The 15,789-nt window shown below is 38.0% G+C and overlaps 1 protein-coding gene across 4 annotated transcripts; it reads left to right on the top strand.

The window, feature by feature from the left end:
• Nucleotides 1–467: 467 nt before the first annotated feature.
• Nucleotides 468–6,260, top strand: LOC137836757 (putative disease resistance RPP13-like protein 1). Of its 4 annotated transcripts, none has more exons than XM_090301458.1 (3): nt 468–4,306; nt 4,813–5,263; nt 5,983–6,260. In XM_090301458.1, the coding sequence occupies exon 1, from the start codon at nt 661–663 to the stop codon at nt 4,243–4,245; it is 3,585 nt and encodes a 1,194-aa protein (XP_090157584.1). In that variant the 5' UTR covers nt 468–660; the 3' UTR covers nt 4,246–4,306; nt 4,813–5,263; nt 5,983–6,260. The 4 variants fall into 4 exon arrangements, with proteins under 4 accessions (XP_090157584.1, XP_090157583.1, XP_090157582.1 ...); XM_090301457.1 differs by having other exon boundaries at nt 4,813–5,332; XM_090301456.1 differs by having other exon boundaries at nt 469–4,306; nt 4,804–5,263.
• The last annotated feature ends 9,529 nt before the right edge of the window (nt 6,261–15,789 follow it).

Here is a 15,789-nt window from a genome sequence, read left to right as displayed (position 1 = left end):
TGTAAGATTGTGACTTCAACTCTCCAAATTTTATACACTCATAGTGTCTTTACATCAGGTACCATTTCAGAAAAACCAACATTGAAAATATCTGCTTAATATTCTTTTAGGAAATCTTTAAGTTTTCTAAAAATATCTCTTACATAAAGATAAAAATATATTCATTTATTATTTAGATTAAGGAAAGTCAGATTGAAATACTATTAATATTTGAAATTTTGTTATATTTTACTCTATATACAGAGTATATGAATAAATAAATCAAACTCCTCCATATCATATATATTTTAAATTTGCATGAATATAATATAATTGGTGCATAAAATATATTATTTGAAATCAGAGATTAGCGAAGCAATTAAAATTTTAGTTTCGAAATGCTGTCAGATTTCACTGATAATTTATTTCACAGAATGTTCAGACATCCATTCATGGATTACAGTTGTCAACACTTTTCTTATCAGAAACAGTGAACAATTATTCCTTCACTGGTGCCCACAACCCTCTTCCCATATCAGGATTTCATACTTTCATTCATCACAACCACTGTCCTTAAAGTGAGTCATCCTTAGCTAACTACTCATTTCATCACTATAGCAATCCCTGCACTTAATCCATTTCAGATCACAAACTTTAATTCACTCCATTTCAACTCCTACCATGGCAGAACTTGTTGGTGGTGCTCTTCTTTCGGCCTTTCTTCAGATTGCATTGGACAGGCTCACATCTCCTCAATTTGTAGACTTCTTTCGTGGAAGAAAACTTGATGAGAAACTGCTCGCAAATTTGAAAATCATGCTGCGCTCCATCAATGCTCTTGCTGATGATGCTGAACTAAAGCAGTTCACAGATCCACACGTCAAAGCATGGCTTTTTGATGTCAAAGAGGCTGTCTTTGATGCAGAGGATCTTTTCGGTGAAATAGAATATGAACTCACCAGATGCCAAGTCGAAGCTCAACCCGAACCTCAAAACATTATTTACAAGGTATCAAATCTCTTCAACTCTACTTTCACTTCATTTAAAAAGAAAATTGAATCAGAGATGAAAGAAGTCCTGGAGAAACTAGAATATCTTGCAAAGCAAAAGGGTGCTCTTGGTTTGAAAGAGGGTACTTATTCTGATGATAGATCAGGCAGTAAAGTGTCACAGAAATTGCCATCAACTTCTTTGGTGGTTGAAAGTGTCATTTATGGCAGAGATGCTGACAAAGAAATCATATTTAGTTGGCTCACATCTGATACCGACAATCCTAACCAGCCATCGATACTTACCATTGTGGGCATGGGTGGCTTGGGTAAGACCACACTCGCCCAGCATGTGTACAATGATCCAAAGATTCACGATGCAAAATTTGATGTCAAAGCTTGGGTTTGTGTTTCTGATCATTTTCATGTTTTGACCGTGACAAGAACAATTCTTGAGGCAATCAATAATAAAAAAGATGATAGTGAAAACCTAGAAATGATTCACAAAAAACTGAAAGAAAACTTGTCAGGAAGGAAATTTCTTCTTGTTTTGGATGATGTTTGGAACGAAAGAAGAGAAGAATGGGAAGCTGTGCTAACTCCTCTTCGCTATGGGGCTCCAGGAAGTAGAATTCTTGTCACAACTCGTAGTGAGAAAGTTGCTTCTAACATGAGGTCTAAAGTGCATCGCCTAAAGCAATTAGGAGAGGATGAATGCTGGAATGTTTTTGAAAATCACGCATTAAAAGATGGTGATCATGAATTGAATGATGAGCTAAAGGAGATTTGTAGAAGGATAGTTGAGAAGTGCAAGGGATTACCTCTAGCTTTGAAATCAATTGGATGTCTTTTACGCACAAAGTCATCCATTTCAGATTGGAAAAGCATAATGGAAAGTGAGATATGGGATTTACCAAAAGAAGACAGTGAAATTATCCCTGCACTATTTCTGAGCTATCGCTATCTTCCTTCTCATCTTAAAAGGTGCTTTGCTTATTGTGCCTTATTCCCCAAAGATTATGAGTTTGTGAAGGAGGAGTTAATTTTGATGTGGATGACCCAAAATTTTCTCCAGAGTCCACAACAGATTAGACATCCAGAAGAAGTTGGTGAAGAGTACTTCAATGATCTATTGTCAAGGTCTTTTTTTCAACATGCAAGTAGTGATCTATTGTCAAGGTCTTTTTTTCAATATGGAAATATTGATCTACTGTCAAGGTCTTTTTTTCGACAAGCAGGCGCCAATAGACGTTTCGTCATGCATGACCTTTTGAATGATTTGGCAAAACATGTTTGTGCAGATTTCTGTTTCAGGTTGAAATTTGATAAAGGACGATGTATGCCGAAAACAACTCGTCATTTTTCATTTGAATTCCGTGACGTCATAAGTTTTGATGGATTTGTGAGTTTAACTGATGCTAAAAGACTTCGTTCATTTCTTCCTATTATATGGGAACCTAACCTTAATTTTGGATGGGATTTCAAGATTTTGATACATGATTTGTTCTCCAATTATAAGTTTATACGTGTCTTATCTTTCAATGGTTGTATGGAAATTAGACTGGTGCCAGATTCTGTAGGTGATCTTAAACATCTCCATTCATTAGATCTTTCAAATACTCTGCTACAAAAACTACCTGACTCAATATGCTTGCTCTATAATTTGTTAATACTGAAGTTGAACTTATGTCGGTTTTTGGAGGAGCTGCCTTCAAATTTGTATAAACTCACCAAATTGAGGTGCTTGGAATTTCAATATTCAAAAGTGAGAAAGATGCCAATGCATTTTGGAGAATTGAAGAATCTTCAAGTATTGAATCCGTTTTTCATTGATAGAAATAGTGGGCTAAGTACTAATCAACTGGCCGCATTGGGAGGACTCAATCTTCATGGAAGGCTATCAATTAATGAGGTGCAGAATATTTTGAATCCTTTGGATGCATTAGGAGCAAATTTAAAAAATAAACCACTTGTGGAGTTACAGTTAAAATGGAAGTGGGACCACATCCCTGATGATCCAAGGAAAGAAAAGGAAGTATTTCAGAATCTACAACCCACCAAACACTTGGAGTGTTTGTCAATCTGCAACTACAATGGTACAAAATTCCCAAGTTGGGTATTCGATAATTCATTATCAAGTTTGGTGTTCTTAGAGTTGGCGGGCTGTAAATATTGTCTATGTTTGCCTCCCATTGGACTTTTGTCATGTCTGAAGACCTTACGAATTACTGGGTTTGAGGGAATAGTGAGCATTGGTGCTGAATTTTATGGGAGCAACTCTTCATTTGCATCTTTGGAGAGATTGGAATTCCACGATATGAAGGAATGGGAAGAATGGGAATGTAAACCTACTTCTTTTCCTCGTCTTCAATATCTTTTTGTCCATGGTTGTCGAAAGCTGAAAGGTCTGTCAGAGCAACTTCTTCATTTAAAGAAACTATATATTAAGTACTGTCGTAAGGTCGTCATTAGCGGAAACAACATGGACACCTCGTCGCTTGAATACTTGTGTATTGATTCATGTCCACTTGTGAATATTCCCATGACCCATTACGATTTCCTTGAAGAGATGAATATTACTGGTGCTTGTGACTCTCTTACAATCTTCCGGCTAGATTTTTTTCCAAAGATCCGTTTACTTAAAATGATAAGGTGCCAAAACCTAAGAAGAATTTCACACGAGCACGCTCATAATCATCTCATGGATCTAAATATTGATGATTGTCCTCAATTTGAATCATTACTGAGTGAAGGAATATCAATTGAAGGAGCTGAGAATTTGAAGTTGTGGCCTAAACCCATGCAAGTCCTGTTTCCGTCCCTTAGTGTGTTGCGGATATGTGGTTGTCCAAAAGTGGAGATGTTCCTAGATAGAGGCTTGCCATTAAATATAAAATATGTGTTTCTTTCAAGTTTAAAACTTATCGCCTCCCTGAGAGAGGCCTTGGATGCCAACACATGTCTTGAACACTTGTGTATTGAAAAGTTGGATGTGGAGTGTTTTCCCGATGAACCTTTGCTGCCACGCTCTCTCACCTCTCTACGAATTTATGATTGCCCAAATCTTAAAAAGATGCACTTCAAGGGTCTCTGCTACCTCTCCTCTCTCACATTTCTTGATTGTCCCAGCCTTCAATACTTTCAACCGGAGGATCTACCCAAACCCATCTCTTCTCTTAAAATCGAGAGATGTCCATTACTGGTTAAGCGTTTTCAGAATAAAGAAGACGAAATTTGGAAAAAGATGGCTCACATCCAAAGTGTGTTGTTTTGGTAATAAGATGAGCCACAAGTTAAAAATTAGACGGACCTATTTCCATTCTGCCACTTCACAACAGGTGCTAATTCTCCACAATATCTCTCTTCCTATTCATTTACAATTTTCTTCGTTGCAAACAGTAACCCTTTAATTGCCATTTTCTAAACAAGAGTATCACATGTTATACTTAAAATGATGATATTTGTTAAAGGAGGATGGCTCAGCTACGTTTTTCATGATTCAATTACTTTTATCACATTCTTATTCTCGTGCAAAATTATTTCAATTGTCGTGTTCAAAATAAATTCCAACCAAATATGTTTCCTCTTTTTAGACAGTGAAGGTTGCCTATAGTTGGAAGTTGTGGTGGCATCATCTTCATTTATCTAGCTATATGAGTATCTTTGTTTTCATAGTCACATTTTTTCCTTCTTTCTTCTACTCCATGCTATGGCAGTTTCTTACAAAGAAAAATGAACTTTAACTTAATAATAGATCACTGAAACTGGAGAAAAAATGACCCCAAAAATTCAGTTGTTAACACCACTACTGACTCCTGAATGTATTATTGAAAAGCTTGGCCAGGATAAAATAAAGTTATGGGTTTTGAGTGGAGAAAAGATGATTGGAAACTGCAGTGCACATAAAGAACATTCGATGTGGAATTTTCAACATGTGCTCTTTCAAGTTTCAAACTTATGGCCTCCCTGAAAGACTATGGATGTAAACACATGTCTTGCAAGCTTGTGTATTGAAAAGGTTGACTTGGAGTCTTTTCCCGATGAAGTTCTGCTTCCACACTTCTCTACAAATAGTTGATTGCCAAATCTTGAAAAGTGGATTACAAGGGTCTCTGTCAACTCTCCTCTCTCACACTTATTGACTGCTCCAGCCTCCAATGCTTACTAGAGGAGGGTCTGCCCAAATCCATCTCTTCTCTTACAATTTGAGAATGTTCATTGCTCAAACAACATTGTCAGAATCCAGAAGGCAAAGACAGGAGAAAGATTGCGCACATTGAAAAACTGAGTGTTAGGTAAATAAGATGAAGCACAAGTTCAAAATTAGATGTGGAGCAATTCCCATTTTACTGCCTCTTCTACAGGTGCTAATTAATTTTCCCCAATATCTCTGTACCTTTTCAATTACAATTTTCTTAAGTTGAAAATGTTTCACTCTGTAATCGGTATTTACTAAACAAAAGAAACTCCAAGTTTTAATTGATTATTTGTTAATTGGCAATAATATATTTTTTTTTCCAAATCAAACATTTTTCTATAAGTTGCCTTTTTGCTGTTGTTATCTGTTGTTACTTTTGAACAAAATTAGTAATAATGTCATAGCATTGCAAATATCACTATGGATTTGTTGATTACAAAATTGTTAAAGTAATCACATTAGTAATTTTTATTATTTTTTTGTTCTGCTAAATTTCACATTGGATAAGTATAATTTCCAACATCTTTCCTGTCATGGTAGAGCTTCTTGAACAATAGCAATTAGAATACATACACATATATAGATCAAATGCATTAGTAAATTGTAGCTGATCTCAGCTATGTGATTGTAGAATCTCATTGAAGCAATATGATTAAACTATAATTTATCGGACATTTGTTTGATCTCCCACACTTCTGTACAAAATCTCTTTATGCTAATGTATTGTGTATTCATGACTTGTCTACTGATTTCTTTTGTTGGTTTGTTAATTTTAAATTAATGATTTGATTGATAATCACATTATGTTTTTCACAGTATTCCAATCTTCGGTTGGCAGAGGATCCTAAACTTCCTTTCATAGAACTTGAAGTTGTATTTGTGCTCATGCTGTGTTGGGAGTGGCATTGAAGCAGTGAGCAAAATAGCTTTTACTTCTGACATTACATTTTCCTCCTCAAATTTCCATTTATTTATAAAATTTACAGAAGCAGGATTATGTAATTATTGAACTGTAAAAGGTACACATGTTTTCTAGTTAAACATAATGTTGTCCACCAACCTACCTAGGTATTTCTGAGACTACCTTGAACAAATGTTTGGAGACATAAAAAAGACACATGTATTTGTTAATGGAAGAAGCTTTAGATATTTGACAATATATTTTACCTGTGGCAGCATAAAACAAAACCAATTTATCCTCGTCAACAGTGAACTAGAAAAATAAATTAAGACATTATAAAATCACTATTACTATATAGACAACCGACACTCAAAGAATAATAAGAATCATCTTTTTATTAAGATCAAAATCAGAAAAAACTATCAAGTAACATAAACAACCATAGATTTATATTGTATATTTGTTATTAATCTTATGTTATATTTTACAATACTTCTGTTAAAAGATATTAAAAGAAATCTTTCAGAGCATAATTTAGAAAGAAAATGAATGCAAATGAATACACAGTAGAATGACACCTATTGAAATTCTCAAAGCTTTTCCTTTTACTCCCAAACGATTAGATTTTGACATGGCATGCACATCAATTCCAAGTGTTAAACGATTTGACACGTTGAGCGATGAGTTATTCTCACGAGGGTTGGTCCTTAGGTTTCCGTGATGATATATTGACACTCATTAAACAAAAAACATACACATAACACTCCTAAATAATAATATTTTAATAATATTTGTGTTCTTTTTTAATGTAAAATTCTAATATATATAATTATATTATTAAAGTGGTATGTCAAATATATGTTAATTTTTAAAGAGTGTCAATAAAACTTTTTCCTTCCGGATCAGTTCATATCCGATAAATATTTTTTATGTGGACAGCATTTGGCACATTTTTTTTTTTTATTAACAAAGATTAAATGAATTAAAAGGAGTGTACTAACATTAATATAAATGTAAAAAAACACTTACATCAGCATTTTAAGAAACTGTAACCGAAATTACACATGTTTGGCTCCCTAACAATACCACAATGTGCATATTTTCCAGAAAACAAAGAACTAAAACAACAAATTATGCAGCAAATCTATACATTTTCTGCACTAAATAAGTAAGACCACTTGTCTTACATATGCATTCCCACTACCTTTCCAAGAAGACCTCATTTTATACTTAGAAATCCTTTCAGCTTTAAAGATACAAACCTACTAAGCCTTCATCTACATTTGCTGCTACCTCAGGCGTAGCAGACCGTGAATCAATGATTCTGCACTGAAAAAGCAGAAAAGTGCATGCCCCAACGTACATCAATGCTTCTGCTACTCCAAACAGTTGCACCTTTAAGAGAACATTCCTGCTACTTTTGAGAACCCACGGCTGCCTCATAGACCTTCCAAATGCTTGCAATACAAAAAAACAATCTTGTTCCTCGCATAACGGATGAGTATTCATCACGGAAAAAATCAAACAGTTTCGCGGCAGTGAAGAATAAAAAATTTATTATCAGTCTTGTGGGACGAATCTTGGGCTCAAATCACAGTCGAAACTCAACAGACACAGTGACGAACGTCTGGTAAAAATTTCAGACAAAAATACCTAAGGAGTAAGGCGTAGTATGTCCCAGACCGAGAGTGAACAAAACTGGTTTTCCGAAAACAAAACGTCCTGACTTTTCTTCCCCGTATCTTCTTTTCGTGATTTGTTTAAGGACGTGCCTCCTTACCTGGGTGCAAACAACATATGAAAGCACTTGTGCGAATTTTTACAGCGCAATACGGACCCGGAATGAAATTGCAGAAATTGGGGTGAAATTTCACAAGTTTCGGTAGAGGATATCCTTGGTTTGCACAAAATTTCAGAAAAATTCTCCCGAAATAGGTTTTTCCAGAAATTCCACGTAAGAATGTCCACTGAATTTGGGACAAAACGCGATAAATTTCAGATCAAACGGATGAGTATTCAACCACGAAAAGAATCAAACACTTTCACACACAAACGAACCTTCCTTTCAGCCCTGGCAGTGATGAATAAAAAAATTATTGCCAGTCTTGTGGGACGAATCTGGGGCTCAAATCTCAACCAAAACTCAACAGACACAGTGACGAACGTCTGGTAAAAATTTCAGACCAAAATACCCAAGGAGCAAGACGTAGTAAATCCCAGACCGAGAGTGAACAAAACTGGTTTTCCGAAAACAAAACGTCCTGGCTTTTCTTCCCCATATCTTCTTTTCGTGATTTGTTTATGGACGTGCCTCCTTACCTGAGTGCAAACAACATATGAAAGTATTTGTGTGAATTTTTTCACACAATACAGACCCAGAATGAAATTGCAGAAATTAGGGCGGAATTTCACAAGTTTCGGTAGAGGATAGCCTTGGTTTGCACAAAATTTCTGAAAAATTCTCCAGAAATAATTTTTTCCTGAAATTCCACGTAAGAATCTCCACTGAATTTGGGACAAAATGCGACAAATTTCAGGTCAAACGGATGAGTATACACCCACGAAAAGAATCAAACGGTTTCGCACACAAACGAACCTTCCTTTCAGCCCTGGCAGTGATGAATAAAAAATTTATTGCCAGTCTTGTGGGACGAATCTGGGGCTCAAATCTCAGCCAAAACTCAACAGACACAGTGACGAACGTCTGGTAAAAATTTCAGATCAAAATACCCAAGGAGCAAGTCGTAGTAAGTCCTAGACCGAGAGTGAACAAAACTGGTTTTCCGAAAACAAAACGTCCTGGCTTTTCTTCCCCGTATCTTCTTTTCGTGATTTGTTTATAGACGTGCCTCCTTACCTGGGTGCAAACAACATATGAAAGTACTTGTGTGAATTTTTTCAGCGCAATACGGACTCGGAATGAAATTGCAGAAATTAGGGCGGAATTTCACAAGTTTCGGTAGATGATAGCCTTGGTTTGCACAAAATTTTTGAAAAATTCTCCCGAAATAGTTTTTTCATGAAATTCCACGTAAGAATCTCCGCTGAATCTGGGACAAAACGAGACAAATTTCAGGTCAAACGGATGAGTATTCACCCACGAAAAGAATCAAACGATTTCGCACAGAAACGAACCTTCCTTTCAGCCCTGGCAGTGATGAATAAAAAAGTTATTGCCAGTCTTGTGGGACGAATCTGGGGCTCAAATCTCAGCCAAAACTCAACAGACACAGTGACGAACGTCGGGTAAAAATTTCAGACCAAAATACCCAAGGAGCAAGCCGTAGTAAGTCCCAGACCGAGAGTGAACAAAACTGGTTTTCCGAAAACAAAACGTCCTGGCTTTTCTTACCCGTATCTTCTTTTCGTGATTCTTTATGGACGTGCCTCCTTACCTGGGTGCAAACAACATATGAAAATACTTGTGTGAATTTTTTCAGCGCAATACGGACCCGGAATGAAATTTCAGAAAACATTGGTTTGCATAAATTTTCTGAAAAATTCTCCCAAATTAGTTTTTCCTGAAATTTCACGTAAGAATCTCCACTGAATTTGGGACATATCGCGAAAAATTTCAGGTCAAACGGATGAGTATTCACCCACAAAAAGAATCAAACGGCTTTGCACACAAACTCACCTTCCTTTCAGCCCTGGCAGTGATGAATAAAAAATTTATTGCCAGTCTTGTGGGACGAATCCGGGGCTCAAATCTCAGCCAAAACTCAACAGACACAGTGACGAACGTCTGGTAAAAATTTCAGACCAAAATACCTAAGGAGCAATCCATAGTAAGTCCCAGACCGAGAGTGAACAAAATTGGTTTTCCGAAAACAAAACGTCCTGGCTTTTCTTCCCCGTATCTTCTTTTCGTGTTTTGTTTATGGACGTGCCTCCTTACCTGGCGGCGAACAACATATGAATGCACTTGTGTGAATTTTTTCAGCGCAATACGGACCCGGAATGAAATTGCAGAAATTAGGGCGGAATTTCCCAAGTTTCAGTAGAGGATAGCCTTGGTTTGCTCAAAATTTTTGAAAAATTCTCCCGAAATAGTTTTTTCCTGAAATTCCACGTAAGAATCTCCGCTGAATTTGGGACAAAACGCAACAAATATCAGGTCAAACGGATGAGTATTCACCCAAGAAAAGAATCAAAAGGTTTCGCGCACAAACGAACCTTCCTTTCAGCCCTGGCAGTGATGAATAAAAAATTTATTGCCAGTCTTGTGGGACGAATCTGGGGCTCAAATCTCAGCCAAAACTCAATAGACACAGTGACGAACGTCTGGAAAAAATGTCAGACCAAAATACCCAAGGAGCAAGCCATAGTATGTCCCAGATCGAGAGTGAACAAAACTGGTTTTCCGAAAACAAAAGGTCCCGGTTTTTCTTCCCCGTATCTTCTTTTCGTGATTTGTTTATGGACATGCCTCCTTACCTGGGGGCAAACAACATATGAAAGTTCTTGTGTGAATTTTTTCAGCGCAATACGGACCCGGAATGAAATTGCAGAAATTAGGTCGAAATTTCACAAGTTTCGGTAGAGCATAGCCTTGGTTTGCACAAAATTTTTGAAAAATTCTCCCGAAATAGTTTTTTCCTGCAATTCCACGTAAGAATCTCCGCTGAATTTGGGACAAAACGCGACAAATTTCAGGTCAAACAGATGAGTATTCACCCACGAAAAGAATCAAACGGTTTCGCACACAAATAAACCTTCCTTTCAGCCCTGGCTGTGATGAATAAAAAATTTATTGCCAGTCGTGTGGGACGAATATGGGGCTCAAATCTCAGCAGAAACTCAACAGACACAGTGACGAACGTCTGGTAAAAATTTCAAACCAAAATACCAAAGGAGCAAGCCGTAGTAAGTCCCAGACCGAGAGTGAACAAAACTGGTTTTCCGATAACAAAACGTCCTGGCTTTTCTTCCCCGTATCTTCTTTGCGTGATTTGTTGATGGACGTGCCTCCTTACCTGGGTGCAAACAACATATGAAAGTACTTGTGTGAATTTTTTTAATGCAATACAGTCCCGGAATGAAATTACAGAAATTAGGGCGGAATTTGATAAGTTTCGGTAGAGGATAGCATTGGTTAGCACAAAATTTCTGAAAAATTCTCCCGAAATAGTTTTTTCCTGAAATTCCACGTAAGAATCTGCGCTGAATTTGGGACAAAACGCGACAAACTTCAGGTCAAACGGATGACTATTCACCCATGAAAAGAATCAAAATGATTCGCACACAAACGAACCTTCCTTTCAGCCCTGGTAGTGATGAATAAAAAAGTTATTGCCAGTCTTGTGGGACGAATCTTGGGCTCAAATCTCAGCCAAACCTCAACAGACACAGTGACGAACGTCTGGTAAAAATCTCAGACCAAAATACCCAAGGCGCAAGTCGTAGTAAGTCCCAGATCGAGAGTGAACAAAACTGGTTTTCCGATAACAAAACGTCTTGGCTTTTCTTCCCTGTATCTTCTTTTCGTGATTTGTTTATGGACGTGCCTCCTTACCTGGAGGCACACAACATATGAAAGTACTTGTGTGAATTTTTTCATCGCAATACGGACCTGGAATGAAATTGCAGAAGTTAGGGCGAAATTTCACAAGTTTCGGTAGAGGATAGCTTTGGTTTGCACAAAATTTCTGAAAAATTCTCCCGAAATAGTTTTTTCCTGAAATTCCACGTAAGAATCTCCGATGAATTTGGCACAAAACGCGACAAATTTCAGGTCAAACAGATGAGTATTCACCCACGAAAAGAATCAAACGGTTTTGCACACAAATGAACCTTCCTTTCAGCCCTGGCAGTGATGAATAAAAAACTTATTGCCAGTCTTGTGGGACGAATCTGGGGCTGAAATCTGAGCCAAAACTCAACAGACACAGTGACGAACGTCTGGTAAAAATTTCAGACCAAAATACCCAAGGAGCAAGTCGTAGTAAGTCCCAGACCGAGAGTGAACAAAACTGGTTTTCCGATAACAAAACGTCTTGGCTTTTCTTCCCCGTATCTTCTTTTCGTGATTTGTTTATGGACGTGCCTCCTTACCTGGGGGCACACAACATATGAAAGTACTTGTGTGAATTTTTTCATCGCAATACGGACCAGGAATGAAATTGCAGAAGTTAGGGCGAAATTTCACAAGTTTCGGTAGAGGATAGCCTTGGTTTGCACAAAATTTCTGAAAAATTTTCCCGAAATAGTTTTTTCCTGAAATTCCACGTAAGAATCTCCACTGAATTTGGGACAAAACGCGACAAATTTCAGGTCAAACGGATGAGTATTCACCCACGGAAAGAATCAAACGGTGTCGCACACAAATAAACCTTCCTTTCGGCCCTGGCTTTGATGAATAAAAAATTTATTGCCAGTCTTGTGGTACGAATATGGGGCTCAAATCTCTACAGAAACTCAACAGACACAGTGACGAACGTCTGGTAAAAATGTCAGACGAAAATACCCAAGGAGCAAGCCGTAGTAAGTCCCAGACCGAGAGTGAACAAAACTGCTTTTTCGATAACAAAACGTCCTGACTTTTCTTCCCCGTGTCTTCTTTGCGTGATTTGTTGATGGACGTGCCTCCTTACCTGGGTGCAAACAACATATGAAAGTACTTTTGTGAATTTTTTCAGCACAATACGGACCCGGAATGAAATTGCAGAAATTAGGGCGGAATTTCACAAGTTTCGGTAGAGGATAGCTTTGGTTTGCACAAAATTTCTGAAAAATTTTCCCGAAATAGTTTTTTCCTGAAATTCCACGTAAGAATCTCCACTGAATTTGGGACAAAACGCGACAAATTTCAGGTCAAACAGATGAGTATTCACCCACGAAAAGAATCAAACGGTTTCGCACACAAATAAACCTTCCTTTCAGCCCTGGCTGTGATGAATAAAAAATTTATTGCCAGTCTTGTGGGACAAATATGGGGCTCAAATCTCAGCAGAAACTCAACAAACACAGTGACGAACGTCTGGTAAAAATGTCAGACCAAAATACCCAAGGAGCAAGCCGTAGTAAGTCCCAGACCGAGAGTGAACAAAACTGCTTTTCCGATAACAAAACGTCCTGGCTTTTCTTCCCCGTGTCTTCTTTGCGTGATTCGTTGATGGACGTGCGTCCTTACCTGGGTGTAAACAACATATGAAAGTACTTGTGTGAATTTTTTTAGTGCAATACGGTCCCGGAATGAAATTACAGAAATTAGGGCGGAATTTGACAAGTTTCGGTAGAGGATAGCCTTGGTTAGCACAAAATTTTTGAAAAATTCTCCCGAAATATTTTTTTCCTGAAATTCCACTTAAGAATATCCGCTGAATTTGGGACAAAACGCGACAAAGTTCAGGTCAAACGCTGAGTATTCACCCACGAAAAGAATCAAAATGTTTCGCACACAAACGACCCTTCCTTTCAGCCCTGACAGTGATGAATAAAAAATGTATTGCCAGTATTGTGGGACGAGTCTGGGGCTCAAATCACAGCCAAACATCAACAGACACAGTGACGAACGTCTGGTAAAAATTTCAGACCAAAATACCCAAGGAGCAAGTCGTAGTAAGTCCCAGACCGAGAGTGAACAAAACTGGTTTTCCGATAACAAAACGTCTTGGCTTTTCTTCCCCGTATCTTCTTTTCGTGATTTGTTTATGGACGTGCCTCCTTACCTGGGGGCACACAACATATGAAAGTACTTGTGTGAATTTTTTCATCGCAATACGGACCTGGAATGAAATTGCAGAAGTTAGGGCGAAATTTCACAAGTTTCGGTAGAGGATAGCCTTGGTTTGCACAAAATTTCTGAAAAATTTTCCCGAAATAGTTTTTTCCTGAAATTCCACGTAAGAATCTCCACTGAATTTGGGACAAAACGCGACAAATTTCAGGTCAAACGGATGAGTATTCACCCACGGAAAGAATCAAACGGTGTCGCACACAAATAAACCTTCCTTTCGGCCCTGGCTTTGATGAATAAAAAATTTATTGCCAGTCTTGTGGTACGAATATGGGGCTCAAATCTCTACAGAAACTCAACAGACACAGTGACGAACATCTGGTAAAAATGTCAGACGAAAATACCCAAGGAGCAAGCCGTAGTAAGTCCCAGACCGAGAGTGAACAAAACTGCTTTTTCGATAACAAAACGTCCTGGCTTTTCTTCCCCGTGTCTTCTTTGCGTGATTTGTTGATGGACGTGCCTCCTTACCTGGGTGCAAACAACATATGAAAGTACTTTTGTGAATTTTTTCAGCACAATACGGACCCGGAATGAAATTGCAGAAATTAGGGCGGAATTTCACAAGTTTCGGTAGAGGATAGCTTTGGTTTGCACAAAATTTCTGAAAAATTTTCCCGAAATAGTTTTTTCCTGAAATTCCACGTAAGAATCTCCACTGAATTTGGGACAAAACGCGACAAATTTCAGGTCAAACAGATGAGTATTCACCCACGAAAAGAATCAAACGGTTTCGCACACAAATAAACCTTCCTTTCAGCCCTGGCTGTGATGAATAAAAAATTTATTGCCAGTCTTGTGGGACAAATATGGGGCTCAAATCTCAGCAGAAACTCAACAAACACAGTGACGAACGTCTGGTAAAAATGTCAGACCAAAATACCCAAGGAGCAAGCCGTAGTAAGTCCCAGACCGAGAGTGAACAAAACTGCTTTTCCGATAACAAAACGTCCTGGCTTTTCTTCCCCGTGTCTTCTTTGCGTGATTCGTTGATGGACGTGCGTCCTTACCTGGGTGTAAACAACATATGAAAGTACTTGTGTGAATTTTTTTAGTGCAATACGGTCCCGGAATGAAATTACAGAAATTAGGGCGGAATTTGACAAGTTTCGGTAGAGGATAGCCTTGGTTAGCACAAAATTTTTGAAAAATTCTCCCGAAATAGTTTTTTCCTGAAATTCCACGTAAGAATCTCCGCTGAATTTGGGAAAAAACGCGACAAACTTCAGGTCAAACGGATGACTATTCACCCACGAAAAGAATCAAAATGATTCGCACACAAACGAACCTTCCTTTCAGCCCTGGTAGTGATGAATAAAAAAGTTATTGCCAGTCTTGTGGGACGAATCTTGGGCTCAAATCTCAGCCAAACCTTAACAGACACAGTGACAAACGTCTGGTAAAAATCTCAGACCAAAATACCCAAGGCGCAAGTCGTAGTAAGTCCCAGACAGAGAGTGAACAAAACTGGTTTTCCGATAACAAAATGTCTTGGCTTTTCTTCCCTGTATCTTCTTTTCGTGATTTGTTTATGGACGTGCCTCCTTACCTGGGGGCACACAACATATGAAAGTACTTGTGTGAATTTTTTCATCGACATACGGACCTGGAATTAAATTGCAGAAGTTAGGGCGAAATTTCACAAGTTTCGGTAGAGGATAGCCTTGGTTTGCACAAATTTTTTGAAAAATTACCCCGAAATAGTTTTTTCCTGAAATTCCACGTAAGAATCTACGATGAATTTGGGACAAAACGCGACAAATTTCAGGTCAAACGGATGAGTATTCACCCACGAAGAATCAAACGGTTTCGCACACAAATAAACCTTCCTTTCAGCCCTGGCTGTGATGAATAAAAAATTTATTGCCAGTCTTGTGGGACAAATATGGGGCTCAAATCTCAGCAGAAACTCAACAGACACAGTGACGAACGTCTGGTAAAAATGTCAGACCAAAATACCCAAGGAGCAAGCCGTAGTAAGTCC

Source organism: Phaseolus vulgaris, chromosome 4 (assembly GCF_051622355.1).
Source record: "Phaseolus vulgaris cultivar YP4 chromosome 4, ASM5162235v1, whole genome shotgun sequence".
Lineage (NCBI taxonomy): Eukaryota > Viridiplantae > Streptophyta > Magnoliopsida > Fabales > Fabaceae > Phaseolus > Phaseolus vulgaris.
The sequence above is the reverse complement of the archived record's forward strand: the minus strand, read 5'-3'. Positions and strand labels throughout refer to the sequence as shown.